This window comes from Bos indicus x Bos taurus, chromosome 2, assembly GCF_003369695.1.
Source record: "Bos indicus x Bos taurus breed Angus x Brahman F1 hybrid chromosome 2, Bos_hybrid_MaternalHap_v2.0, whole genome shotgun sequence".
Taxonomy (NCBI): Eukaryota; Metazoa; Chordata; class Mammalia; order Artiodactyla; family Bovidae; genus Bos; species Bos indicus x Bos taurus.
Window position 1 is genome coordinate 121,178,035 of NC_040077.1, and position 25,707 is coordinate 121,203,741.

The window sequence follows — 25,707 nt, forward strand, 5'->3', positions numbered from 1 at the left end:
TCACTGAGAAGGGAAAATGATCAAATATCTGACCAGAAACCATTTATTTCCAAACTAGTTTATTTCATAGAGTCCAAAAGCTTCTGTGACCCTGGCTCCGATGGAGATCCGGCTTCTTTGTGTGTGTATGGCCGCATGGTGAGGCTTGCAGATCACCCGTGCCCCTGTAGTGGAAGTGCAGCCTCCTGACCACGGAACCGACAGGGAATTCCCAGAGGTCTGGCTTATTAAGCTTCAAACTCAAATTCAAAGTACTGTGGGTCGAAGTAGTGGATGCGGACGTAACCATCTTCGCCGCCACTGCTGTAGCTGGAAGAGACAGCCAGGGCCCAGTCAGAGGCCTGCCCTTTGGGAAGCAGGCCTGGGGGACAGGACGTGGGAAAGGAGCAGAGGTGGGCAAACCAGGGCTGGCTCAGCCCCCTTCACCAGGCCCTACCTCTTGCCATCAGGATGGAAGGCAACACTGTTGATAGGTCCGAAGTGACCCTTGACTCTTCCAAACTCTTCTTCAAAGGCCAAGTGGAAGAACCTGGAGGAAAGAGCAGGGTGGGAAGCAACAGTTCATTCGGTCCCCATCTCCTACCGAAACACATCAACGGGAACCATTCCCCAAACAAAACTATAAAGCAGGGAAACTGGGATAAGGGGGAAATGAATGAGAACAAAACAAGATGAAGTTGGGAGAAGATTGGACCCAAATGTCTTCCTTGCTATGTGCTGGGCAGTGCTCTTAAAAGCTTCACAACTATTACCTTATTTAATCGGCATAGTCTTATGAGGTAAGTATAATATCACTCTGCCCATTATACAATCAAGGGTGATTGGGCACAGACAACTCCAGTGATGTGCAGGGCTTCAGAGTGAGCCCAAGAGTTCATGCCCTTAAGTGCTGTATCAGACACTTGTCACAGGAGGGCCCCCAATCTGGTTGCACTCCCTAGCAGCCAGTGAATTAAGCAAAGTTTCCTCCATTATCCGGTTTCTGGCCATTGTGAGAGACACTTCATGATGTTTCTGTTTGGAAGCGCTCCTTCCCCCTTTACCTGGCCTCGAACTTCCCAATCCTGGTGGAGGTGGTGGTTACATCCATGGCTTCCTGACCACCGCCCAGCACCACCTGAAGGGAAGAAACTCTAGATGGGCCCAAAAAGCAGGCAAGTCCATTTTCCGTTTCTTCCCCCAACCCTATAAGCCTTTAGTATCTCCTACATCAGACTGGGAAGATATTAAGGGTAAGGAACAAACATCCCTCAGCCACCTCCTGCCCTGCCCCCGGGGCTTTCCCATCATTCACCCTTGTTCCTGCTCTGAGATCTCCTCTCTGCCTGACACTATTTTCCCCCAAAGCTCTTTTCTTAATTGCTAGACAAACTAGATCCTGGAAACATTCTGAGTCTTTAGCAGGAAACTCGGGTGGGTTTCCTTACATGATCGTAGTTGGGAGAGAGGGCAGCTGAGTTGACAGGTCGTTCTGTCCTGAAAGTCTTCTGGTGTTCAAGGGTTGTGGAGTCGAAGAGCTAGAGACAGAAGGCCAGGGAGATGTCTGTAAAAGGAGTCTTCTTGGGGGAAGCTGAGAGCCCTGCGGGAGGGTGGGAGCAGGCCCGCCAGACTCCTTGCCCAGGCTCACCTTGGCAGTGTTGTCCTTGGATGCAGTGACGAACATGGTCATATCCCTGGATAACTGGATGTCATTGATCTGCCGGGAGTGCTCCTTAACATTCACCAGAACCTCCCCAGACTGCGGACAGAAGAGGGAGGCTCTGATCACTCCATTCCCAATACCCCAGGCTCAGCCAGGATTCTGGACCCTTTCTCGTCCCATGAAGGAGAGGGGAGGTCAGGTCGGGCCTGCCTTAGTATCCCCTGAATCAACATTTACTCCCACTCCCAAGCCCAATCTAGCCCGTGTGTGCAGGTTTCATGAACACTGCTAGTCCACCTAGGAAAACAGACACTTATGGTGACACCTATTAATTAATCATTATGTAACAGTAGAGCAGTTCCATTTAATCCTTCTTCCAAAAAATACTGAGTGGCTACTATTTGCCAGAAGCAGAGGATGAGATGGTTAGACAGCCTCACTGACTCCATGGACATGAATCTGAGCAAACTCTGGAAGACAGTGGAGGACAGAGGAGCCTGGCATGCTGCCAGGTTTGCCAAGAAACGGACACAACTTAGTGACTGAATAACAGCAGCAGCAGCAACACTGTTTGCCAAGCATTGTGCTAAGCAGGTAACAACACATTTTTTTTTTAATCCCCACAACAATCCTATGAAGTGAATATTTTACCACAATTTTAAAAGGAAACTATGGTTCAGATAGGTGGTGTGACTTGGAGAGCTCAAAACCAGTAAAAGGCAGAACCCAATGGAATCTCCTTCCCTCGCAGGGTCTTGGTCACAGTTCATGAGGACCGATGCTCATCCAGCCTTTTTTCAGGTCTTCTCAAAGGGCTCTTTCATCTGATTTCCCTTCCCACTTACAGAACCTGCCAGACTATGTAGGACAGAGTTTAGAATCTGCCCTTAAACGTACTTTTCTATGGGAGTTCCCTGGTGGTCCAGTGGTTACAACTCAGTGCTTTTACTACTGAGGGCCTGGATTCAGTCCCTAAATGGGGAACTAGGATCTTGCAAGCCTTGCAGCATGGCCAAATTAAAAAAAAAAAAAAAAACTTCTCTGTGCCTCGATTTCTCTATTTAGAAAACAAGATTATTAAAAGCCCCTAGGAGTAACTCCCTGGTGGTCCAATGGTTAGGACTAGTAACAAACAAACAAGTCCCCAGGATCCTGTAAGGACACTGCGTGTGCGTGCTCAGTCATGTCCGACTCCTCGTGACCCCGTGGACTGCAAAACCCAAGGCTGCTATGTCCATGGGATCTTCCAGGCAAGAATTCCAGAGTGGGCTGCCATTTCCTCCTCCAGCGGGTCTTCCTGACTCAAGGACACCGGGACTGGGTCTTACCTGAATGTGAGTGATGGGCGCCTGGCATGCATGCTGCAAACATTTGTGAAGATGACTGAACGGCCTCAAGCACTGGGCCTCACACAGACCCTCAGAAGACTGCCATCTCCTTCCCTGAGTTCCTTTCACCTACTGTCAGGGAAGACTGTATCTTTGTCTCCTCCGTGGACACATGGTAGGGAGGCATCTGGTGCCTCCATTTTGGGGAAGAAGCACCAGTTTTGCAGTCAGGCCTACCTGAGGGCACAGATCAGCTCCACCGTTGGCTAGCATCAAGCACTGTTTATGGCCTTGACCTTGGTTCCCGTTCCTTCCTGCAGGTAGGCCTGGTACTTTAGTGGACCACAGCCAGTGCTTGTTGAGTGACTGACCAAACTTTACGATATTACATCCCAGCATTCCCCAGAAACCCACATCAGAAATCTGAGACAGAAATCTGAGACTTCACCCTTTCGGTAACCCTCCCTCTCATCGGTCACCCTGAATGTCTCCTGTCAGATACCCCACATCCCTGTGACTACTTCCTAGTTTTTATGCATTCTCCAATCTAGCCTGTGAGAGCTTTCTAAAGGAAAAAACCTGGGACTTCTCTGGTGGCCCAGTGGTTAGGAGTCCATCTTACAATGCAGGGGATGTGGTTTTGATACTTGGTTGGAAAACTAATATCCCACATGAAGACCCACATGGAGAGGCACAGCTAGAGTTCATACACTCTGGGATGCCACCACTAAGACCCGATACAGCCAATATAAAATCAATCAATCAATATTTTAAAAAATAAAAGAGAAAACCTGATCATCATAACCATTTGAAGATTTCCTCCTGCCTAAGGGGAAATCACAGCTCCCTTATCTCTGGATCCGCAATCTAGTCCTGGTCCCCCTTCCCCAACACCACATTCCAGAGAGACCAAACTCCCATTCCTGAAGAATCTGCCTACTCCCTTAACTCTGTGCCTCCGCACACTCTGCTCCTGTGTCTGTGGAACAACTCTCTCTTCTGGCTTGAAGCTCCATTTATTCTTCACAGCTTAATGTACAGGCCACGTCTTCTGTGACAGACGGCACTTTCTGTACTTGGTTGAGCCCTCAACAGTGGCACAGCTCACAACCTGACCCATGTGCTAACTGTTTGCCAGCCTGCCTCCCGGAGGGCAGGGTCCATGTCTGATTCCCTTCTTTGTCCTGAGTCTAGCATGGCACCTGCCACTCAGTGGGGGCAGGGACACGCTTAATTGTGATCACTGGTCACATGTCCTGAGTACTCTATGACAAGTTTTTCAAACACCTGAGGTCATCTGATGCTTGAAACATCTTACAGATAAACAGGCTCTGTGAAGTTATATAATACGATGAAGATCACATACTTAGAAAATGGTGAAGTCTGTGTGAATCTGGCCCTCACTCTTAACCCCCAGGCTCATCCTGCCTCTCACAGAGAATCATTCTGATGGGCGTAGGCCTCACCCACCTTACCTTGGCACTATACTGGTTGAGCTCTCCACCTTCGTGGCCTGCGATGATGCACTCTCCCAGAGGTCCCCAAACAGCACTGGTGATCTTGGAGTCGTTGCAAGGGATCCTCATGTAGGGCTCATTGCTGTCTGTGTGGGGCAGCACATGTCAGGCCCTGGGCTCTGGAGCCACGCCCCTCACCTCAACCCCAGTCCTGTGCCCCAGCCCCGGCTCACCGATCTGGCTTGGATCCCGCAGGTCAAAGAAGCTCACGAAGCACTGGTAGCCCATCTGCTTGTCTGTGGAGAACATGATGATGTTGCCCCCAAAGTCAAAGCCACAGGTCCGGACTGCTGAATTGGTCTTGAGCAGGGCCAGCTGCTTCCCTGGGAACAGGCAGTCTCGGTTAGTCCCTGCCCCCTGCTGATCCCGGGAGGATGCCCTCTATCCCTGCCTATCATTACAATGCACTGTTCCTCCTACACTGGTGACTAGCCCCCTGCCCTGTCTTCTTCCCTCACTGCTGTGCTTTGGCTCAGGTCTTTTAACTTCTCCACAGTCCCTCCTCAGACATCCCACCACTGTGGCACTCACAACGGACTACATTTTATCTGTCTCCACCTCTGTGGAGAATGTGCTTCTCCACAGCAAAGACCTCCTCTAACTTCTCTGCATGTCACCAGTGCCCAGCAAAGACCTGGGAGAGATCTGGGTACCCAGAAAATATTTACTAAATGGAGCGGTTTAATAGGCTCCCGTCTTCTGTCTGTTCCTGCAGTGTTCTCCACTGCTACCTGGGCTTGCCAAAGCTAAACATGCTTGGGGACTTCCCCAGCAGTGGTTAAGACTCTGCCTTCCAATGCAGGGGGTGTGGGTTCGATCCCTGGTCAGGGAACTAAGATCCCACTTGCCCACTTGCCACGGTGTGGCCAAAAATTAAAAAAAAAAGAACTAAACAGGCTCTTCCCTGCTCAGGACCCTCCACAGCATGCCGAGTCCTGCAGAGCAGTCATGTTCCCGAGTTCACACTCAAGGCCTGTTCTGGCCCCAGCCGCCTCAGCTCTCCACTGCTGTCTATTTCACCCCCAGGCAGCAGGAGCTCCTGCCAGATCAGATGACTTGGACGACACTCGCTGTGCTTTCACTCTTGCGTGTGCCGCAGCGATCACCTCACATGACACTTACTTTGGGAAACCTTCCCAGGCTGATCCCATCCCCACTTCAGCCTTCAGTTGCCTCCCCCTTGGCTTTCACAGTGCACTGTGCTACCTCTAACAAGGCTTATATCTCACTGGAGTGCCTCTTTTCACCTCTGTCTTCCTTATTTTCTTGTCTCTTTTTCCCTAGACTGGGAACCATCTCTGGATTTATCTCTATTTCCCCAGAACCTGTTGGCCTCAATAAGTATACTATAGGTCCTCACTGTTTGCTGAAAAAGTGTAGAAGGATCCAGGCTTACCTGTTTCACAGTCCCAGAGACGACAGCTGTTGTCAGCTGAGCCAGTGAGGACATGCTTGGTGTCCCCTGAAGAGGGTGTTAAGAAGCATGACAGAATTCACCTGAGTCCTTGTCCTCTTGGAAGGCCAAGTGAATCATCTCCCTATTCAGCACCAGAGAGCCTTCCTTCTCTCATCCTAACCTCCTCATTCAGAACTGGAACCTGTCCTAAATGTTCCCTGAACTAGTGAACAGACCAAGGAGTAGGAGGTAGATAGCATCATTCTCCTGACCCCACCAGAGCATCTCAAACTCTCAGCTTCAGGTCAGCAGCTTCTCCATGGCTGGCAGACCCTGGGAGCACAGACTCAGAACAAAGATAAGGATACAGTCCGCGTCCACACACCACACAGCTCCGGTATGGCCCATGTAGGTGCCCAGTCTCTCACCATTCACAGAGTACCATACATTGACAATCTGGAGGATCAAGGACAATGTGACAGGATGATAGGCATCGCAGGCAGAGCCATGGCCTATTTTGCCCCAGAAGCTTCTAGCCAGGCCAGATTCTACCCTCCCCTGCGCATCTCTTGAGGAACAGCAGGTTGCTGGTTGAAAGACCAACTCCTGGATTCTCCTGGTTGCAAAAAAGTCTCCATCATACCAGCCTTTTCCCCAGACTCCTAAACCCTTTGAGGAATAAAAGGTCGAGTATCAGCCTAGCAAAACAGTAGTGTTTTGGTGTTCTGTCCAAACGGGAGCAGTTGGTAGGAGGGAAACCTGGGTTCCAGTCCCTGCTCTGCTTCTATCTCACTGTATTATCTCAAAATGTGTGCTTTTCCCCTCTGAACTTCAGTTTCCCCATGTGTAAACTGGCCGGGACAATAACGCCTTTTTCAAAGGGTAGCTGTGAGACTCCAATAAAATAATGTCTAAGGAACTTAAAATGTAAACATCTAACATTGATATGGTACTCAAACACTCTTTATTCAAGTAAGCTCTTTATTTGAATAATCTCACTTAATCCTAAAGACAACCCCAAGAAGGAGGTACTATTACTACCCATAGTTTGTAAAAAGGGGCACTTAAAGTTTATAATGGTTAAATGGCATGTTCAAAGTCACACTGCTAGTGAATGCAGGACTCAGGATTCAAATCAGGTCTGTCTGGTTTCAGAGCCCCCACGTTTAGCCACTAGGGTTAACTTTCTCCATATGGAGGTGCCTCAAAACGCAGTACTCAGAGGGGCTGTTTGCAGTGAGTGAGGCAGGAAGAGGGATGACTGAAATGATACCAGGGATACCTTCTTTAAGGCCTTCATCTCTCGCCGCCCCAGGATCAACTTCCCCCTTCTCCAGGTGGTCTGTTCCCCTATCCTTGTAGAATAGTTTTGTTCTTCTCCGGAATGAGCTCCTCTCCGCCCCATAAACAAGATGACCCACGTCCCTGTTCCCTTTCCACAGGCCCCTTGTTTTCTTCTCCCTGGCTACTCCCTCCTCCTATCAACAATGGAGTTCTTTCCCACATCTATCGGTGTAATGCTCTCGCCCTCCAAACCCCGGGATGATCTCTCCCTACTTCTCAGAACGGGGCACTCCTTGGTTTTTCTCGCAGCAAAACTAGCTTGTCCACCCTTCGCCCCGGGAGAATGAACTCGCCCGCTCCCGGGCCCCCTCCGCAAGGTCCCGGCGGGCCCGCCCTTCGGCCGACGCTCACAGGGTCCTTGGCCACCGTGAAGAGGAGGTCTCCCTCGCGGTTGTACTTAATCTGAGTAATGGACCGCTCATGGCCCTGCAGCAAGATCGGCTTCTGTGGGGATAGGACGGCAGTGTCAGCGCCCAGAATTGGCCCCTGCCCCAGCCCGGACCCCCACGGCAACACCTTTAACACAGAAGAACTCACCATCCCGGCGGTGACGCGAGGAAAGCAGCAACGTGAGTAGAACCGGAAGAGGCTTTGGCGCCACTTCCGGATCACGAGTCTCCGCCCCCTTTGTTCCCGGAAGAGGAGAGGAGCGGCGTTGCCATGGCGGCGACCCTGGGTAAGCGGGCCCCGCCCCTGCCCTGGCTTCCAGACCGCTATCCCAAGTTCATTTCTTACACCCCCTCACCACCTAACCCCGACCCCTGCTACAAACCCGAACCTGGGCTCCAGGATCCATCTCCCCGGCTTCGCGGGGCCTGTCCTACCCGCCAATCACACACGGGGCGTCGGAAAGCAAAGAAGGGATGTCGGGGCGGCGGGGCGAGAATAGGAGGCCGGAGGAGGGCTAAGGCCGTGCGGTGGGGCGGCGGGGGATGTCACTCGTATCTCCATCCAGGGCAGGTGCTGGCTCTGGTGCTGGTGGCCGCTCTGTGGGGTGGCACACAGCCATTGCTGAAGCGGGCCTCCTCCCGCCTGCAGCAGGTTCATGAGCGGACCTGGGCCCGGCAGTTGCTGCAGGAAATGAAAACCCTCTTCTTGAATCCCGAGGTGCGTCTGTGAATGAGCCCTCTGTAGAGAGTAGCGGCTAAGAATTTGGTCTCTGGAGTCAAACAGATCAGGGTCAGAATCTGCGCTCCACCACTTACTCTCCAGAAGCTCTTGTATGAGTCTTGTTTGCCTTGAGTCTCAGTTTCGTCATCTGTCAGTTCAGTTCAGTTCAGTCGCTCAGTCGTGTCTGACCCTTTGCGACCCCATGAATCTCAGCACGCCAGGCCAGGCCTCCCTGTCCATCACCATCTCCCGGAGTTGACTCAAACTCACCTCCTTCGAGTCGGTGATGCCATCCAGCCATCTCATCCTCTGTCGTCCCCTTCTCCTCCTGCCCCCAATCCCTCCCAGCATCAGAGTCTTCTCCAGTGAGTCAACTCCTCGCATGAGGTGGCCAAAGTACTGGAGTTTCAGCTTTAGCATCATTCCTTCCAAAGAACACCCAGGGCTGATCTCCTTTAGAATGGACTGGTTGGATCTCCTTGCAGTCCAAGGGACTCTCAAGAGTCTTCTGTAAAATGGGGATAATAAGGGTAACAGTCTTATGGGGCAGTTGTGAGGGTTAAGTGAGGTGAGGCACATAAAGCACTTAGCAGTGGGCCTTATACATATTATAATTAGGTCTCAAGTCTATGATGCCCTGAGCTGCTATTAATATTTTATTATGGTGATCCTTCCAACAGACTTTTCCAGAGGGAGGGCTTAGGGCTCAAATTGGCCCTGGGGAGGGGGGGATAAGGGAGAATCTAGAGTACTACTTCTGAGCTCAGTGCTGCCAGGCTCGGCTGGTGGGAAAGACATAGACACAACTGCCTCTCAGGGCTAAGGGCTTTGAGTGAGGTACAGATAAACTGCTTTGTGAGTTCAGAGGAGGGAGGCTGGAGCTAGGCGACTGAGGGAAGGTTTCTTGGAGAGAGGAACACTGGCACTCAGGGACTTGCAGGATGGGGTGGATAGAAACCAGCGGGGCTGAGGGGGAGGGCATTCAGGGCAAAGGCATGGGGTTCAGTCAGTGATGTTCCCTCTGCCCTGGAAGGGTCCTTTTCAGATGACTTGGGCCCTAGGCCCTCATAGCTACCCCTCCCTCCAAGGAAAGGCTTATCTCGAAGCTCAAAGAAGGCAGCCCTGCTCAGTTAAGCAATCACACTGACTGCAGTTTTCTTCTGTTTCCAGTACCTGATGCCCTTTTCTCTCAACCAGTGTGGCTCCCTTCTCTATTACCTCACCTTGGCGTCAACAGGTGGGTCTCTGGCTTAGAACCGCTATGCTTAGGATGGAGGGAATGTCTCAAACACCTTGTTGCCATGAATGAGGGATCTGGTTCCATATTTGCACCCTCTTCTCTAGGCAGTAGGGTATGGTGGGTTGGTTATGAGTATGCTGCCAGGCAAAGGGTTGGTTTGAAGCCTGGCAATCTTGTGCAGCAGCAGAGAAAGAAAGTTCCTTTGGCTGTGTGGAGGGTTTTTGAGTGTGTGTGTGTGTGCGCACCATGCAGTTTATGGGATCTTAGTTCCCTGACCAGGGATCAAACCCAGGCCCACTGCAGTGGAAGCACAGAGTCCTACAGCACTGGACCGACAGCAAATTGCCCAAGGGCTGCCTTTGACACTCTTGCTTCCACTGCTAACTGCCTGCCTAACCTTGGGCAAGTCTCTTATTTGAACCTTGATTTTTTATGGTTGACTTCATAGCACTGAGAGAATTAAGTTCAGTTTTGAGAAGCATCCGGAGCAGTACCTGGTGCACGATGGACTGGAGGAGCTCAATAAGGATACATTTCTTTTCCCTATTGTGCGTCCTCCCCTGCATCAGATACTGTTCTAGTTTTACACATTTAAAAAAATTCTCAGCTCAACCTTATAAAATGGACATGATTGTCTCCACCAAGGCAATGAAGTTACAAAACTTTGGGCAACTTATTTCACCTCTTAAGTCCCACAGCATGTCAGTGCAGAAGCATGTGAAGCCGTCTATTACTAAAGTTCATGCTCTTGAACTTTGCTAACAGAAGTTTTTGCTATAACTTTGCTATAACTCACCTGAAGTCTCACTTGGGCCCCCCCCTCCCAGGGATTTGAGGGGAGTTTGGACCCCAAATAACCCTGGGAAACCCCTCAGAAGTCATGGGAGAGGCTAGGCCCACCTCCACATCTGCCATGTCAGCTTCAACTAGCATCACTCCACTTTCATCTGTTTTACATTTTGGGCTTCTCATAAGACTTCATTTAAAGCAAAGTTGGAAAGCCTCTGGCACTCCCTGCTGCCCAGAACACTGAGTGCTCTGGAAAAATGCCTGCAGTTAGCCATTTACCAAGTTTTGAGCAAATTGGAATTTCAGGATCCTCTTATCTCACCACTTACCCTGCCTGTATCCATTCTAATAATCAGAACAGTGGTCACTATTCATTCAGGCAAGGATATACACATGTTATCATATTTCATCTTACAACAACCCTTTTGTAAGACGATGCTGTTGTCTTGCTATCACTGTTTTTCAGGTAGGGAACAGGCTCAGAGTGATTGATCTAGCCAAGATCACGTAGGGAAACCTGGGTCTGCCTCACTCCAGTGTCCTATTCTTTCCTCACACTATGCTGCTTCCCTCTCCCATCTACTGTTGCAAACCAGTCTTTAGCAACCACTACATTCTGTGTTGTGTAAGGTTAAGGAAAGCGCTCTGAGTAGGTGGCAGTTGTGTCAGTTTCTTGGGTGGCTAATACCAGCCATGGCCGTGCCTCGCAGGGGATGAGCAGCTGCGCGGTTCTCTCCTCCTCTGCCTGGAACAGGTGAGGCCTGGGAGGGCTGGGAAAGAATGTGCTGAGGAGCCAACGTGCACAGCCTGCCCGGCAGTTATGAGTCTTGCAAACAAGTAACTCAGTTTCTGATTTATCCATTAGTTTTTTTGGTTTTATTTATTTATTTATTTATTTGGTATGTGTTTTAAGAACACAACATAAAATCTGTCTTCTTAAAAAGCTTCAAATGTACAAAATTTAAGTGTAATAAATTTCAAGTTAAGAGTATTGTTAACTCCGTTAAGTCTTTTTGAAGTTTCATTTATTGAAGTCAGAGCTTCAAAACGAAGCAACAGATCCTGGACTGTGGTGACCTCTACTTAAGAACCAGCCCTGTGGGGCCTGTCCTGTACCTGTTCCTGCTGCTGATGTTTTTTTCTCTTACATAATTCCATGAGGCCCAAGTCCAAACTGAAAAGAAACAAATGTGCTTCACCTGCTGTTTTGCTTCGTCCTTATCCATTTAGTTCTACTACCTTTAGAGTCAGGCAGACCTCGGTCTAAATCCTCAATTTGCCTCCATTTCTGTGGTGTCTTTGAGCCTTTGTTTCCATTATGATGCTAATGTGCTTCCTGCATTGTTGTTATGAAGACTGATTCGATGTGTACACAAAGCGCTGGCACATAAAGTGTGCTTGTGTTTGGTGTTACTGCACGCATGCTACTGTGTCCTTTGGCTTTGGGGTACCTGTCTGTCCAGATGTCCTTGAGATCACAGTAGTTCTGTTTGAGTGCAAAGACCTCATCCTTACCAGCAAACCAAGATGGTCCCAGACCTTGTAGTTTAGGTCTTCTTGCTGGAATCCTGAGGGAGCACTGAATTTGAAGTCAGGAGACCTGAGTTTGAATCCTGAGCTTTGCTGTGACATTATCTGAAAAATGGGATCATGAGACACCTTTTTTAAAACTGTCTTGATGATGTAATGAAAGTGTTTTGTGCTTAGAAAGACTTTTTTTTTTTTGCATCTCAGAGATTCTTTTCATTCTGATCACTCAGATCTGACCCTAGCTGTGCCCATCAGTAACTCTCTGGCCATCATCTTTACACTGATTGTTGGGAAGGTCCTTGGAGAAGATATTGGTGGAAAACGTAAGTCAGGACACTGCAAATTCGGGAAGCCGCTACTTGGACTTTGACACCCTGGGTTAGTTTTTTCCAGAGCCGTTTCCTGTGACCAGGTGAGGAGAGGCTCTTCCCTCATCCTGCCCTTTCCTCTGTAGCTCTCCTGCCTCCTTGTTGCCATCAGGGTTGCCTTCCCCTGGGTAGTTCCCATCTGAGCCCTTCCCTCAGCCCTGCGTTAGCTCCTACTGGCATGGCTAGTCTCAGAGCTCCTCAATTTCTACCCATTATCCCAGGAGCATTTGCTGGCATGGTGCTCACCGTGGCAGGAATTACACTCTGCATCACAAGCTCAGTGACCAAGACCCAAGGGCAACCGTCTGCACTTTGAGGGAACCAAGGCCACCTCCAGCTCTGCTATCTCCAGGAAACCCTTGGGCCATGAGGTAGAGGCAGTGAGCCTGGGACTTAGGCCTCCCACCCCCAGCCCCAGGCCCAGCCTCAGCTTCCTCACCTCCTGAGATAATAACTACCTCATGGATCGTAATAAGAGAACAAGAGTGAAAGGGTTTTGTAACTTTCACATGCTGTTCAACCACTCAGATTTAGCACAAGCGACTTCACCCTCATCCTCAGCAGCCCTCGTGCCCCAGCAGCACCCTCTCTGCTGTCACGTCAGGTCCCCAGACCTGTCACTGTTACTATGGCCTGACCTGGACTATCCCAGCAGCTGGGTGGTGGACTGTAGAACCCCAGCTGCAAGGAGAAGGCCAGCGATAGCCTCTGAGCCAGAAATGCAAACAGGAGGCCTCCAGGGCTCAGCCTTCGCTGGCTGAGGGGGGAACTGGGGAAAGTGCGTAAGAATGGCAGATGATGTGCGGGAGAGGAGCTGGCTGTTAGCCTCCCTGTCCCTCCCGTGAGGTGGGCGTAAATCCTCAACTGCCTGCCCCCCTCAAATGCCCGTGGGCCCCGGCACTGCCCAACTCCAGCATGTGGAGCGATGCTGGGTGAGCAGTTGTTGTTGAGTCGCTAAGTCAGTTGTCTGTAATAAATCTGTAGTAAACAGATGGAGATTAGTAAGTATTCTTTTATTGTGACAGACCCGCTCCCATGTTTGTGGTCTCTCCCCCAAACCCAGCTGGCTACTCCTTTCTCTGGCCAGAGACTCTCATAAGGAAACAGCCTCTGTAGCTGGGGCTTCTCTGCTCCAAAAGGAAAGAAGACTGGGGTGTAGGTTTATGAGCAGCAGAGCCGGACTGAAGGGGTTGCATCATACCCTGTGAGCCCAGAGGAGATGCTGGTTCCTTGAGAACAGGCTGCTGGAGGCTGAGGATAAAAGGTGACTACAGAGTGAAGGTCCCCAGTTCCTGGCTGGAGCTGCTGGATCTCAAGATGGTGGAGCAGGCATCAGGCTGAGATAGCCGCCCCAGCCCCAGGCTGTTTTTCCAGGAACAGCGCCTCTTCCACAATCTGTGCTATCCGCTGGAGGAGGAAGAAGGCCACACAGAACGGAGCCATTAAGCACCCCAGTCCAGCCTCCAGCCTTTAGCCTGGGGTTTCCCAACCCCAGGAAAGGAAGAGACCAGAAATCTGGATCCACCATCTCATTTAACATAGGAACTCGGGCTCTGAGAAGGTTAGATTTGTTCACAGTCACAAGGGAGAATTGTTCCTGCAACCCAGGGCTGCTGGTTTCCAGCTCAGAACTCCTGTCCCAACGTATGGCTTCCAGGGACTTCCCTGGCTTCCAATGCAGTGGGTGCAGGTTTGATCCCTGGCTGGGGAACTAAGATCCCACATGCCGCAGGGTACAGCAAAAAAAAAACCATACAAACAAAACAAAAGCCAACACACAGCTTCCAGCCCCGGCCCACCTGATCCAAGGGCTCCTCTGTCTGGGTGTCTTCATCATCTGCTACTTCCCGGGCCCCTGCCGTCTCCTTCCTTGGGTGGGGAGCCCTATACACTCCCTTGGTTCCTGACGTGGAAGGCAAGAGACCAACGCCGAGGCTGAGGAGCCCTCAACATTCTTTCCTTAGACTTTATCAGCCCTCTCCCCAGCCCTGAGCCTCGTTCATGACCGCAGAGGATGGAGGTTAGTTCAGGGGCAGGCTTTTGGCCCCCATCCCCAACCCTTCCAAATCCCACCCCTGAAATTCATGGCTTCGAGTTTTCACATGCTTCTTTTCATAAGCCAGGTCCCCATGAAAAGGCAAAGGACTGGCTATGCACACGAGGGAGCAGGAGACAGTTGTGCTGAAGTCAAGACCAGCTCTGGACCATGGAACTCCCTCACCCTCCTGTGTCATCCCCAGCAGGCACCATCCCATGTCACTGTCAGAGGCTGGCTGAGAAGGCCTTGAATTCTGGGGTCCCCTCACCTGATGGAAATGAGAGCGTGGGGAGCATGCTTCTTGGCTCAATAGCTCGTTGGGGTCTGGCATAGAAAGCAGATGGCTCAATTTGTCTGGCTTCGTTTGGAGAGAACCGGCTTGCCTGTGCTCTGTGGCCCTGGGCCTGCGGAGGGAACACTGAGCGTGAGCCATGGTTGTAGGCTGTCCTTACCTTCTCCACTCCCAGTCCAGGTGTGAATGCCTCTGATGCCTTTGGCAGCCTGGGAGAGGAGAAGCCATCCATCTTCATAGCCTGCATCTTCCCTCCCTGCTCCCTCTTCCATCAGGCTGCTTTATCCAGGGACATAGTAGATGATGTCTGGTGTTCTAAATGACCAGTGAAATCAGGTTGTATCCTCCTACCCTCAACTCGCTGGCTCATCTCTTGGGAGGGCTCAGGCCTGGGATAAGATGGGAAGCTGATAAGCATTTTGGACCCTGCTATGCCAGATATACTGATTTTCCCAGCATCCAATCTGGCATCAGGTCCAGCAACTCAGAGTCCTGAAGATCTTCACAGAGCCCAGATAAGCTGGCTTTCAGACCTGGTTCTGGTCTGGCTGCTGTCAGTAACTGTGTTACCCTGAACAAATCACTTCACTCCTCTGAACTTCAGCCTCTCCTCTGGAAAATGGGAATAACAATCTTTATTTCACAAAATTATTGAGAGGATACAGTACAATAAGGTCAGAGCCTCAGCAGGAAGCTAGTCACTTCCTTCTTTCCCGCCCCCCACAACACCCTGGGTCACCTACCACCTGCTGGTGGGGCCTGGACTTTGGACCTGGGGGACGCCTGCAATGAAAAAAGAGAAGGCTTATAGCGGGCAGAGCAGGACATGGAGTCAGGGTGGCTTCCTTTGCTCTAACCTGCCGCCCCTCCCCTCATATATACATACCAGCAGCCCCTGGGCAGTGAGCGACTGGGCACCAGCAGCTCCAGATAGGGGAGGGCCTTGAACTCATCCTCTCCAACGGCCACGTAGTAATGGCCGCTCACCAGAGCCTCCCTTGCTGACAGTGGGAGCCCGTCCAGGGTGCAGAGCCTGGGAGAGAGAGGTGAGTACATAAGGGCCAGTGAACAAGGTGGGTCTTGATAGTCAGCAGACTGTGAGGGGGTGGGTACAGCTCTTCCAAGGTGCCTGGCCCTGCTGGGGAGCAGCTCTCCGGGCACCAGGGCCAGTCCCCCAGGCTCCACCCTGGCTCCAAGGGCTGGGCCGGAAGGGCCTCTCCCTCTGGCACAGAAAGAAGTCCCCTTTGGGGAAACATGCTTTCCTTTGGCCTTTTCATCCTCTAGGAAGGCCAGAACCAGTGGGGCGGCTCCCTTTGGGGACATTCAGGTTTCCGCAGTTCCCAGACTCACTTGCGCACAGCCCCGCTCTGTAATTTCACCTTCTCCTTCAGGAGCTTCAACACTGCTTCCCAGTCCTCGCTGGCAGCCTGGGACAGCTTCAGGCTGAACGGAGGACTTAACAGGTCCCCATTCCTGAACACACTGGGACAAAGAGCAGCCTGGTAAGGGGATGTGAGCATCCATGTGAGAGGATGAAGGATGGCACCGGGGCCAGAAGACAGTCTGAGACCCAGTGCACGGGCTCCTGGAACAAATCCACCTACTTTTCCTTGGCCTCACTGAAACAAAAATCTATGCCCCCGCCTCCCCAACACGGGCACTTACTGGATATAGCAGGGGGAACCAGCAGGTAGCTGCCGTCCAAGGGCCCCATCACATAGCTGCCGAGTCACCGGAAGACCCTGAAACCCATCAGGTCCCCAGATCAGGAACGCATTGAGGCCTTTGGTCAGGGGTAGGTCAGTCTAAGGTGGGTAGGGTGAGGGAAAGGAACCAGACTGGGGCGGAAGAGGGGATAAGGAGCGTGAGACTGGTCACAGCTTTTACCATAGGGTGCTTCTACCTCTCTAAGTCACATTCTTAACCCCCTCCCATCCCTCTGTTTTATAGCGTCCTCTTTCCTCTGAGGACCACAGCCTGGAGATAAAAGGTTGCGAAAGGCGCAGGGAACAGCATTTTGAAATCCTGCACCCTGGAAAGGGTAGCAGCTGGCTCCAGAGTAGGTGTGGAGACAGGCAGATCCAGCTGCTTCTGGGGCCCCTGACCTCCCAGACCAAAGTGGGAGCCATCCCAGAGGAGGGGGAGAACAGAGGGCTAGGGGCTGGCCTGCCCCAGGACTCACTGCCAATCTGCTGCTCTTCCCACCTGGATCCTTCCCTGCAGGGGGTAAATAGCTGAAAGGACAGAGAGGTCACAGGTCATCTTGGGGAGCCAGGGGACCTCAGCAGCCCAGCAGCTGCCAGAGGAGGGGGCTGGGGCCCAGCTCACCAGGTCTCCCTTCCCAGTGAAACAGTCTCAAGTCACCTCAGTCCAGAAACAGATGCTGACACTTGAACCTGCCTTAGGCCCTGCGTATATCAGGCTGCACATCCAGTCCAGGGCACAAACCACATAATTAAAGGTCTAAATCCTCCTGTATCTCAGAGAAATGTTCTCCTTCGCAGGGTATGTGGTTTCATCTCATTTTGTATGAGACAGAACAAGGACTCCCAAAGTAACACGGAAGTGACCAAGTCCAGATTCTAAGTCTGTCTAGCTCCCCAACTCCTGGCTCCTTAGGTTACAGCGAGCAACCTCTCAGCTGAGAGTGAAAGAAGACCTGGAAGCCAGATCTGAGTTGGAAGCTCAGACACTGAAGTCTCCCATCTTGGAAAGCACAGCTACACCCTGTAAAGGGTGGTCCCAGCCTACTGGAGAACACGGGATGTCTATGGATAGATGTAGAGTATTTGGTGGTGGTGGTGATGGGGGTGATAAGGATCCCATCAGGAAGAGCCTTTGGAAAAGGGGGCTCAACTAGCATGAGAATGTTGCTCTTACCGTGGTTTGGTCCTGGCTGGATAGGCGTGATCGTGTGTCAGACTCTTGACTTGAACAGTGGCTCACCTGTGTTGTCTACTCCTGGGCAGCTTAGGACTATCTTGATTTACCCTTCCAAAGACTGGGGATAAGACCACCCACCTCACAGGACTGCTAATGTCTACATAGTCAGTACTGAACTGCTGCTGTTGCTATTACCTCCCTCCCCAGGCTTTTGACCACCCTCAGCCCACTCACGGGAGCTTGTGGAAATGTTCGAAGCCAGCAGCTACATACAGCCCTCCGTTCTGCAGGTCTGCCAGGTCGGTGACAGGGTGGCCATAAGGGGTGTAGAGAGCACGCACGGCCACTGGGGCCCGCACAGCCGATGTCACCTCACAGAGGAAGGTCTCCAGGGTGGGGAAGCGGCGTTGAGTCACCACCAGCTGGCGGCCTGGGGAGAAGGGGTCCCCGTTCCGGTACACCACTACCCTCTTGGCTGCTGGACTGCCACTGGCCATTGTGTGTCCCTGGCTAGAGACGCAGAGCTGTTGCCAGGCAACTAAGACAGGGTTGGGAGCAATGCCAATCAGAGGTGGAGTCCTGCCTTTTCACCCAGGAAGGCAGGGAGAGCCTCCATAGGAGCATCTGTCTGCATTCAGGGTCTCATCCAGTCTGCTCTTGGTGGGGCCTCACAGTAGGGTGGGTCTGGTCATTAGGTATGAAGGAAGAGCCGGGACTCAGTGAGAGGGGGCAGTGGCAGAGATCACACTGAAACACAGATGTTTAGTACTGGGTTGGGGCAGGGATTCTCAGAGCCTCCCTGCCACTCTGTAGCCCAACAGCTTTGGGGGGCTGTTCCCCAAGAATGCTAGTCTGCTCCTGGGCTGTGGCTCTCAGCCAGCTCTGGAGAGGATGCCCCATGTCAGCAGGAAGTGAACAGGAGGTCCCAGAAGCTTGTCCTGACCAGGGGCAGAAGATAAAATACAACCAGGCTCAGAATCTAACAAAAACCTTTATTCTCCATCTTTATTTATTCTCAACCTTTATTCTCCAGCTTGACTTGCCCCAGGTTGCTCCCTATCCCCAAATGTGGGCTGAGCCACAGGCAGAGGATGAAAGTAGCCTCCTGCCTTCTCCCTCTACTGGTGCCAGCTCTGTGCTCCAGCTTCTCTTGGCCTCACTAGCCACCAACACCCAGGAACAGGGGCAGGAGGCACAACTGGAACCAGGGAACTAGGATGAGGTCCTGTCTCCCTCACTGCCCTTTCATAGCATCACCCTTTGGAACCTGGTCCTCCCTGGTTCCCCAGGGTCTAGCCTGCTGGTCCTGTTTTCCACTGTCTGCCCCTCCAGTGATCCTCTCCTGTGTGGCCTGACCCTGTGGACAGTTTCTCAGGTGGCCTTGACCTAAATGGTACAGCCCTCTGGTTTTGCCATCCTTCGTGGCTAGATTCACTGGGGCTTCTCTCTATGGAGCTTTTATCACTGGGGGTCTGGCCCTTGGGTGGTTTATTCTTCCAGAGATCCAGGCCACCATGCTCTGCCAAAGACCCATCCCAGGTGACATGGTCCTCTGAGACGCCCAACTCTTGCGGCACAGCTCTTTGCCAATCAAGCTCTTTTGGGCATGGCCCCCTGGGAGAGTTGTCTTCAATGTTTGGGTCCTTATGGAGTGTGGGCAGCTGTGTCCTGGCCTTTCCAGGACAGGAGCCCTTAGATTTGAGCTCTTTGTGGCTTTCATCCTCTAGAAGTGTTATCAGCTGCAGGCAGGTCTCTCCAGAGATCTCTTCTCCACAGTCCAGCTCTTTGGTGAGCCTCTTCCCTGTGGCCTGGTATTCCGACGGTGTGGGCAGCTGTGGTCCAGGCCATCTGTAGGATGGGTCCCTGTACTTGGCCCCAGCAGTTGTTTTATCTGGAGTGGCCAGTCCTTCTGGGAATTTGTGGGCTTGTGATCTGAGCCTCCAGCAGGAGGCATCCACATGGCCTGGCTCTCCAGGGGTCCTGCCTCTGTAGGGCTGGTCTTCCAGTGGTGGGCCTGGTTGTGATCCAGCTTTTTCACAGCTCTGTCCCCCATGATCTTGGCATAAACTGGGCTCATGTCTGTTCTGGTTCACTTCTGGGGATCTCAGTGTTTGTTTGAGAACTAGGTACTGTTAGAGAAAAGAAGAGACACTGTACCAGGCAGGACTGCTTGGGTCTGGCAGGAGGCTTTTCCCTCACCCCGACCCTTGGCTTTAAATGTGCAAAAAAGGCTCCAAATTAGTGCCTACCTCCTTACGGCTATTGATGGCCTGTTGTAGCCACAGCAGCTCCATGGCCAAGTGGCTGCGGTGGTTCTGGAGCTCCTGGAGCTCAGTCTGGCTGTGGGACAGTCCTGGACCTGCAGCTTCTGTGAAGGAGAACGAAGGGAGAAAGCCTTGAGGGGACAGGCACTGGGCACTGGCCTAGTCCTTAGACCCTGGCACCTTTCCCCTATGCACCCATAAGTCGCCCCCAACCAGAAGGAGGGAAGAAAGGGATGCAGCTTATCTAGCACAAGCCTTCACTTTTCAGATGGGAACGCTTAGGCCCAGAGGGCAGAGGCCTGCCCTGATCTAGGTAGAGGTGTACCTGGGTCGTTCATCCTTGACACGTCTCTGGTCTCTTGGCTCGGTTTCCCGGTCCTCCTGCTCTGCTCATCCTGAGACCAGGCACTGGCATCTCTGCAGGGAAGACTGCTGGCGTTTGTGAAGCTCTCTCCTGACTTCTTCAGTATCATATCCTCCCCGATGGTCTCTTTCTCAGTTTCTTTACATGCGAAGCGGCTCCATAGTTCCTGCTCTGGATTTGGTGCCCTCTCTCCAGTGGCTTTCCAGGTCTGACAGGATTTTGCCTTCTGAGAAATCAAGGGTGTGAGAGCCCCAAGGCTAAACCCTCCAAGGATCTGGACATTCTGATTTAGCATACCAATTGATGAGGACTAAGGATTGGGGTGTGAGGAGGTGAGTCTGTTCCCTTTTCCATTGAGGAACGCTTATTGGCAGGTAATGTGGAATGCCCTTGCCCAGGTCCCTCTTTATTTTTTACCTCTAGGGTGTGTAGTACCTTTGGGAGAAATCGGGGCCTGGGAATCCAGCCCTCAGTCCACTGAAGCGTGCCCAGATCACCCTCGATCTCTTGTACAATAGCTTCATATTCACCTCGAAGACTCTGGAACTGGCGTCGGACCAAGAAGCCCCGGATGCAGGCCTGGTGTGGAGAACGAGGGGAGAGAAAACCCTTATCACTGCAACATGGGGATATCTTGGGGAACGCTCCCTGGAGAGGTTATCGCGTGACTGCAAGAGGGGACCCGGCCCCGGGGAAAGGACAGGTGACACTGTGCGTTGGGGCTCCGGGGATTCGAGGGAGTGTGCTGGACTGGATCCAGCACAATTCTTCGACTGAAGGCCCTTCCCACCCTTTCCCTGATCCCGTAGGAGCTTGTGGTGGCAGTGGGGGTGGGGGTGGGGGACGCGTGAGGATCCGTGCTGCTGCTGCTAAGTCACTTCAGTCGTGTCCTACTCTTAGCAACCCCACGGACTGCAGCCTACCAGGCTTCTCCGTCCATGGGATTTTCCAGGCAAGAATACTGGAAAACTGCCTTCTCCGAGGATCCCTGGGGTCCCCACATTCTTCAGGCCGGTGGGGTGGGTCAGTAGCTTCGGACATGGGCACGCGGGCAGGTTACTAGACGTGAGAGCCTCATCTGGTCCATAGGTCCCACCCAGTCTGAGAACCCGTAGAGGGAAATCACAGGCATGCCTCCCGCCCCGTACCTGCAGCGCCGTCACCTTCCGAACCAACCGCTCCCGCTCCATCCGGGCGCAAACTGACCCGCCCGGCGCCTGCGCAGTGCGTCACCGGCTTGCGCCGCGGGCCGACGGGCTCAGGCCCCGCCCCGCCGTCTCCGCGGCCTCCTTTGGGTTCCGGCCAGGACTCCGCGTGAGCGGGTGCTGTTCCTACACACCCCGAGCAGCCCCGGAGAATCTAACTCCCCGAGCGGGACCTCCCAAACCAGAACTGTGTTGCGCAGGGGCGTCCCTGCGAGAGCTGGGGCCCGGGCGCCCCTGACGAGTAAAAGGCGCAATGAAAGAAGACACAGACCGCTTTCTTTCCTTCTGGTTTAATTCCATTCAGTGCCCCCCTCTCCCATAGCACCTGGGGGGGCGGCGAAACACCCACTCAAGTCTGTAAGAAAGTCACAGTTTGAAGGAAATGAGAAAGGACAGTCAAGGCCTGGGTCTTACACCTACACAGCTGACGGCTCCTCCGGCTCGGCGTTCTCAGCCAGGTGCAGCTTCTGTCTGTGCGGGTCAAGGACTGTGATGCTCTGGACCCCAGGTCCTTCCAGCCCTATTGTCCCAGCCTGCACAAGCTTAGTTTCCCCAACTGTGCAAAGGGGCGGGGGTCAGGGACTCGGGTGGTCCGTGATCTAGGGTTGCAGCCCTTGCTGGTCCCTCTTGCCAGGTGCCTTACCCCCTCACTTCTGGTTTAGATCATGCAGGTGTGTGTGCACTACTTCTGTTAGGACTAGATGGGAGATAATCCAATCAGTAAAAATAATTGTTTAGTGCTGAAAGAATAGGGAGACATCAGACAAGCTTTGTCATAGATTGGTGTAAGCTAAAGTGGCCTAAAAATATTTTGGTAAGTATGTAGAACATAGTCCCTGCAACCACTCTTCTTTGACCTAACATTTGGGGAATTCTTTCTGCACCTCTACCAGGGTAGGGGGAGTTTGGCGCTAATTCTGTAGGACTGAAAGGGGTGAGGACATTGGTTATCTGTAAATATTCCTGCAGGGTGGTGGGGAGGCGGAAGCTGATTTTATATCTGGGAGGGGAGGACACCCACTGTCAAGTCCCCTAGAAAGGATACATAGAATTACTAAGATCTTCCAGCTGTCAACAGAAAGAGAAAGGGGGGTTTCTGTAAGGAGGGGCACCAGGCCAAATTCTGGATGTTCTGGGGCTCAGCTTCTGGTGGGCATTGAGAGGCCCAGAGCTTTTGCCTCCATGCACCCCCACTTTTTCACCTAGGGGCCAGGAATGGTCTTGGAAGCATGGTGCCCACCCCCTGGTGCCCTCAGGAGCCAAAGCCCCCAGCCCTGACCCACATTGCTAAGCAGCTGGTCCAGGTTGCGGTCAGCCATCGTCTTCTTCTGCTCCTCAGGCAGCCCGTCCGTCACCCCGTCGTCCTCTTCCTCCTCATCTTCCTCCTCTCCACACACATCTAGGCTGAAGTGCAGCCGGGCCAGCTTCTCCTGCATCTCCCGCACGTGCTCCAACTGCTCAAAGGAGCATTCCTTCCCTGGACAGCACCTGTCAGCTCTGGGAGCAAGCTTGGGACCACGGTCCCAGTCTCGCCCCCCGAGACCCAGCCCTCCAGCCCCACCCCCAGGACTCACCGAAGGCCTGCAGCCGGCCTGAGTGGAAGTCATTGAGCAGGTTCAGCAGCCCCCCTTCCATTTCATAGACGTCGGTCACCTCGGTCAGGAAAGAGTGCTGCAGGGGCGTGCCTGCAGAGCCGCCTGCACCTCCTGCCAGCACGGGGCGGCACTTCTCCTTGCCTACCCTGGGTGAGTGGGCGTGGCCATGGTCACAGGGTGGGGGAAGCCAGGTACCCCAGGTCTTTTGTGCCATCTGTCTATGCACTAATTCATCTTTCTATCTACCCATCAACGTAAGTGGATATTTGTTCTTCTGACCCTGTCTGGGGCACTCGGATGCATTAAGGGAAGCAAGTGGATGAAGAGGGGTGAGGGTGAGAGGTCAGAAGAAGTCATTTTCTTCCAGTGGTACAGCCAGAAGCACGCCTGGAGCAGGGCTCTTGGGTTCCTGTCTGAGCCCTCACTCATTCCTCCTGTGATCACTTGGCCTTACTGGTCTTCAGTGAATTTGGGGACAGTTACTTCCTTAGTGCCATGAGAGCCATTTTACCGCTCCCAAAAACATTTTTCTGTCCCTCTTGTATATAAAAACCATTTTTTGAATGTTCCATTGCCCACAGGAGAACACTGAACGACCGTCCCAGCTTGGCCTCCATGCCTCTCCAACTGTACTTCCTACTATTTCTGTCCCAGCCCTGGGCTTCAGCTACGCTCACTTGGCCGTGTCCAAACGTGCCTCTTAGGCAGGTGGTGTCAAAGGCACAGGGAAACATAGTAATCAGAGGAGGAATGCGTGTTTAGTGGCAACACCTATAGGGTAGACACATTACAGGGTAGGAGGCAAGTTTTCAATCATTAAAAAAATTAAGTGGAGAATTCAAATTGTTTACTTTTTGTATCCCCTCACCATTTCCTGCCCCATGACACTCCGGGACCACCAAACCACTTTGTGATTCCTGGAACCTTGCAGGCAATATTTTTCTTCCATACTTCTGGCAGGCAGGCCCCTCAGCTTAGAACAGTCTCTGTCTCCAGTGTGCCCAACAGCCTTCTCTGACTCACCTCCTAGAAGTCTGCTCACTCCCTGCTCTGAGGTGCATCATCACACTGGGTGAGCCCTGTGACCCACCTGGTCTTTTCCCAACACACCTGAAAGTAGGGACTGGGTCTGAATTCTCAGGGGCCAGTGGAGGGAGGGGGAGCCCCAGGGAAGGCATGGATTCCTGCTTAGTAATTATAGGCTAAGCCCCCCTTTACCTTGCTGCCCACAGGGCTCAGGCCAGAGTTAGGGTCCCTCCCTCCTTGCCCTACTTCCCATCTGTACCTACCTCTTGAACTTGGTCCGCTGTTTGGGGGATGGCAGATGAGGGAGTCCCAGGGCCAAGGAGCCACTGTGGCTGGTGGGCACTGGGACCCTGCGTAGTGTGCCTGGGGGCTGGGCTGGCTGGGTCAAACAGGGCTTGGGACTCCTTTTCTTCTTCTTGTCCTCCATTGGAGGCTGGCTAGGCCTCAGGCCCTGGGAGGGAGGCGGCCCCGCTGAGATGGTGTCGGCAAAGCCATCCCTCCCTCCAGCTATCCCTAAGAACTGCAAAGGATGGCCCCAGGACCTTCTAACTATCCCCCCATTACTCCAGTGTGGGCAAGGCCAGGTGCCAGCACCTACTGCTGAGATCACAGCTGTGTAGTTGAAAGACCTGTGGCCCAATCCAGGTCCCCTCTGCCCTCGAGCCTTAGCCTGAAACCTAGGTCTTGCCTGAAAGGAGTGGACCAGACACTATTCTCAGCTGCAGCTGCTCCCGGGGTTTCCAGTCCCCGTAGCGGAGGGGGTGGAGCCGGCGGAGGAAATGTAGGGGGAGTCTAGGTGGATGTGAGCTGGCAGGAGCCCAGCTGGGGATTAGGGGTGTTTTAATTAGACTCCGGTTCTATTCAGCAACTGCCTGGACAGACCCTGACGGACCTCAGCATGGAAGGGGATCAAAACGTGCATGGGATCACCTGGGAAGACCCCATGTCGAACCCCTAGAGGATGGGCATCAATGGTTGAGCTGGCAGGGCTCAGTCCCCGCACTTAGACACTTGGCATCCTCTCTTCCACCCCACCCCCAACGGTAAACACCTGGAGACTCCCGTTAGTTCCCTGGGACAGACTTCCAGCTGCTTCACCCTCCCCAGTCGGGAAGTCCCCTCTTGACTGCAGCTGTAGTCAGAGAGGGCCGGGTGGTCCGGCAGGGCAGCCGGCAGCCTGGGCCTCCAACAAAGGCTGCGCCGAAGCTCGCACCGCTCGGCCTCCCTCCCGGCCCGCCCCCTCGGCTTCCAGGTCCGCGGAGGTCCTTCGGCCTGAGGTCTGGAGGCCCTTTACGGGGTTTCCCCAAGCTGCTTACTTCCAGGTTCCACCACTAAGCCCGACTCCGCACTCTGGGGTGGCGCCTGGGGCATAAGCATTTAAAACGGCACGAAGCCGGCTGGCACTGAGGGGGTGTGGTGCTGGGGAAACAAGCGCGTCAAATGCGTGGCCCAGCAGCAGCTTAGTCCAATTAGAGACGCGAGAGAAGAATTACAGCGGGAGCCCCAGCTCCCCAGGAATGCGTGGCGGCGACCTGGGATCTATTTTCCACAATCAGTCTCTAAAGTCGCGTGCCAAAAAGATCTCTCAGCTCGGGAGCCAGGATCCGAAATGAAGCGAGAGATCAGCGTCATTCCGCCTCTGCACCCACCCCCAAGGGGGAAACTAACCTGAAGATTTAGGGTCTGGAGTGATGCTTCCGTGCGAGTTCCCTCCGCCCTCAGCTCTCTCCAACAAGGGAAAAGGAATGGGTGGAAGCTGAGCTCGCAGTAGGTAAT

At 52.9% G+C, this 25,707-nt stretch overlaps 5 protein-coding genes across 11 annotated transcripts; 1 reads left to right on the forward strand and 4 right to left on the reverse strand.

Moving 5' to 3' along the window:
* Positions 1–42: 42 nt before the first annotated feature.
* On the reverse strand, positions 43–7,846 carry EIF3I (eukaryotic translation initiation factor 3 subunit I). The gene is made up of 11 exons (XM_027517372.1): positions 7,765–7,846; positions 7,579–7,671; positions 6,252–6,339; positions 5,884–5,949; positions 4,661–4,810; positions 4,446–4,573; positions 1,628–1,738; positions 1,428–1,517; positions 1,044–1,117; positions 437–529; positions 43–309 (listed from the first exon to the last, which is right to left on the reverse strand). The coding sequence occupies exons 1-11, from the start codon at positions 7,765–7,767 to the stop codon at positions 228–230; spliced, it is 978 nt and encodes a 325-aa protein (XP_027373173.1). The 5' UTR covers positions 7,768–7,846; the 3' UTR covers positions 43–227.
* On the forward strand, positions 7,560–13,256 carry TMEM234 (transmembrane protein 234). Of its 2 annotated transcripts, none has more exons than XM_027517405.1 (5): positions 7,560–7,903; positions 8,183–8,334; positions 9,508–9,574; positions 12,127–12,219; positions 12,486–13,256. In XM_027517405.1, the coding sequence occupies exons 1-5, from the start codon at positions 7,888–7,890 to the stop codon at positions 12,578–12,580; spliced, it is 423 nt and encodes a 140-aa protein (XP_027373206.1). In that variant the 5' UTR covers positions 7,560–7,887; the 3' UTR covers positions 12,581–13,256. The 2 variants fall into 2 exon arrangements, with proteins under 2 accessions (XP_027373206.1, XP_027373212.1); XM_027517411.1 differs by having other exon boundaries at positions 7,823–7,903; positions 12,127–12,308; positions 12,486–12,576.
* DCDC2B (doublecortin domain containing 2B) lies at positions 11,468–18,349 on the reverse strand. Of its 2 annotated transcripts, XR_003506731.1 has the most exons (10): positions 17,712–18,349; positions 16,777–16,828; positions 16,260–16,336; positions 15,945–16,076; positions 15,481–15,627; positions 15,338–15,377; positions 14,571–14,706; positions 14,064–14,167; positions 13,466–13,671; positions 11,468–12,001 (listed from the first exon to the last, which is right to left on the reverse strand). XR_003506731.1 is itself a non-coding variant. In XM_027517356.1 (9 exons), exons 1-9 carry the CDS (start codon positions 17,972–17,974, stop codon positions 13,597–13,599), a joined length of 1,026 nt encoding a protein of 341 aa, XP_027373157.1. In that variant the 5' UTR covers positions 17,975–18,349; the 3' UTR covers positions 13,259–13,596. The 2 variants fall into 2 exon arrangements, 1 of the variants encoding a protein (XP_027373157.1); XM_027517356.1 differs by lacking the exon at positions 11,468–12,001 and having other exon boundaries at positions 13,259–13,671.
* A 100-nt stretch (positions 18,350–18,449) lies between these two features.
* Positions 18,450–21,486, reverse strand: IQCC (IQ motif containing C). 3 transcript variants are annotated; one of them, XM_027517343.1, is made up of 5 exons: positions 21,254–21,486; positions 20,541–20,684; positions 20,067–20,331; positions 19,727–19,845; positions 18,450–19,606 (listed from the first exon to the last, which is right to left on the reverse strand). In XM_027517343.1, the coding sequence occupies exons 1-5, from the start codon at positions 21,293–21,295 to the stop codon at positions 18,770–18,772; spliced, it is 1,407 nt and encodes a 468-aa protein (XP_027373144.1). In that variant the 5' UTR covers positions 21,296–21,486; the 3' UTR covers positions 18,450–18,769. The 3 variants fall into 3 exon arrangements, with proteins under 3 accessions (XP_027373144.1, XP_027373137.1, XP_027373127.1); XM_027517336.1 differs by having other exon boundaries at positions 20,523–20,684; XM_027517326.1 differs by having other exon boundaries at positions 21,029–21,486.
* A 98-nt stretch (positions 21,487–21,584) lies between these two features.
* CCDC28B (coiled-coil domain containing 28B) lies at positions 21,585–25,707 on the reverse strand. 3 transcript variants are annotated; one of them, XM_027517386.1, is made up of 7 exons: positions 25,600–25,707; positions 24,195–24,382; positions 23,929–24,015; positions 22,885–23,051; positions 22,594–22,787; positions 22,356–22,378; positions 21,585–21,781 (listed from the first exon to the last, which is right to left on the reverse strand). In XM_027517386.1, exons 2-7 carry the CDS (start codon positions 24,356–24,358, stop codon positions 21,727–21,729), a joined length of 690 nt encoding a protein of 229 aa, XP_027373187.1. In that variant the 5' UTR covers positions 24,359–24,382; positions 25,600–25,707; the 3' UTR covers positions 21,585–21,726. The 3 variants fall into 3 exon arrangements, with proteins under 3 accessions (XP_027373187.1, XP_027373198.1, XP_027373189.1); XM_027517397.1 differs by lacking the exon at positions 25,600–25,707 and adding an exon at positions 25,248–25,590; XM_027517388.1 differs by lacking the exon at positions 23,929–24,015.

Coding starts and splice junctions, on each gene's coding strand:
- TMEM234 (XM_027517405.1), top strand. Junction 8,335..9,507: donor CCCTCTTCTTGAATCCCGAG/GTGCGTCTGTGA, acceptor TTCTGTTTCCAG/TACCTGATGCCCTTTTCTCT. Junction 9,575..12,126: donor CCTCACCTTGGCGTCAACAG/GTGGGTCTCTGG, acceptor CTGATCACTCAG/ATCTGACCCTAGCTGTGCCC.
- DCDC2B (XM_027517356.1), bottom strand. CDS start 17,974: ATGGCCAGTGGCAGTCCAGCAGCCAAGAGGGTAGTGGTGTACCGGAAC. Junction 14,168..14,570: donor CACGCTCTCATTTCCATCAG/GTGAGGGGACCC, acceptor CTTCCACGTCAG/GAACCAAGGGAGTGTATAGG. Junction 13,672..14,063: donor CAGAGGAGCCCTTGGATCAG/GTGGGCCGGGGC, acceptor TTCCTCCTCCAG/CGGATAGCACAGATTGTGGA.
- CCDC28B (XM_027517386.1), bottom strand. CDS start 24,358: ATGGAGGACAAGAAGAAGAAAAGGAGTCCCAAGCCCTGTTTGACCCAG. Junction 23,052..23,928: donor AGTGAGCAGACTTCTAGGAG/GTGAGTCAGAGA, acceptor CCACTCACCCAG/GGTAGGCAAGGAGAAGTGCC. Junction 22,379..22,593: donor TGGACCAGCTGCTTAGCAAT/GTGGGTCAGGGC, acceptor TTCTGTTGACAG/CTGGAAGATCTTAGTAATTC.
- EIF3I (XM_027517372.1), bottom strand. Junction 4,811..5,883: donor TCTCTGGGACTGTGAAACAG/GTAAGCCTGGAT, acceptor GCCTGTTCCCAG/GGAAGCAGCTGGCCCTGCTC. Junction 4,574..4,660: donor GCGGGATCCAAGCCAGATCG/GTGAGCCGGGGC, acceptor TGCCCCACACAG/ACAGCAATGAGCCCTACATG.
- IQCC (XM_027517326.1), bottom strand. CDS start 21,295: ATGGAGCGGGAGCGGTTGGTTCGGAAGGTGACGGCGCTGCAGGTACGG. Junction 19,846..20,066: donor GTCAAGGATGAACGACCCAG/GTACACCTCTAC, acceptor TCTCCTTCACAG/AAGCTGCAGGTCCAGGACTG. Junction 19,607..19,726: donor CCATCAATAGCCGTAAGGAG/GTAGGCACTAAT, acceptor TTTCTCTAACAG/TACCTAGTTCTCAAACAAAC.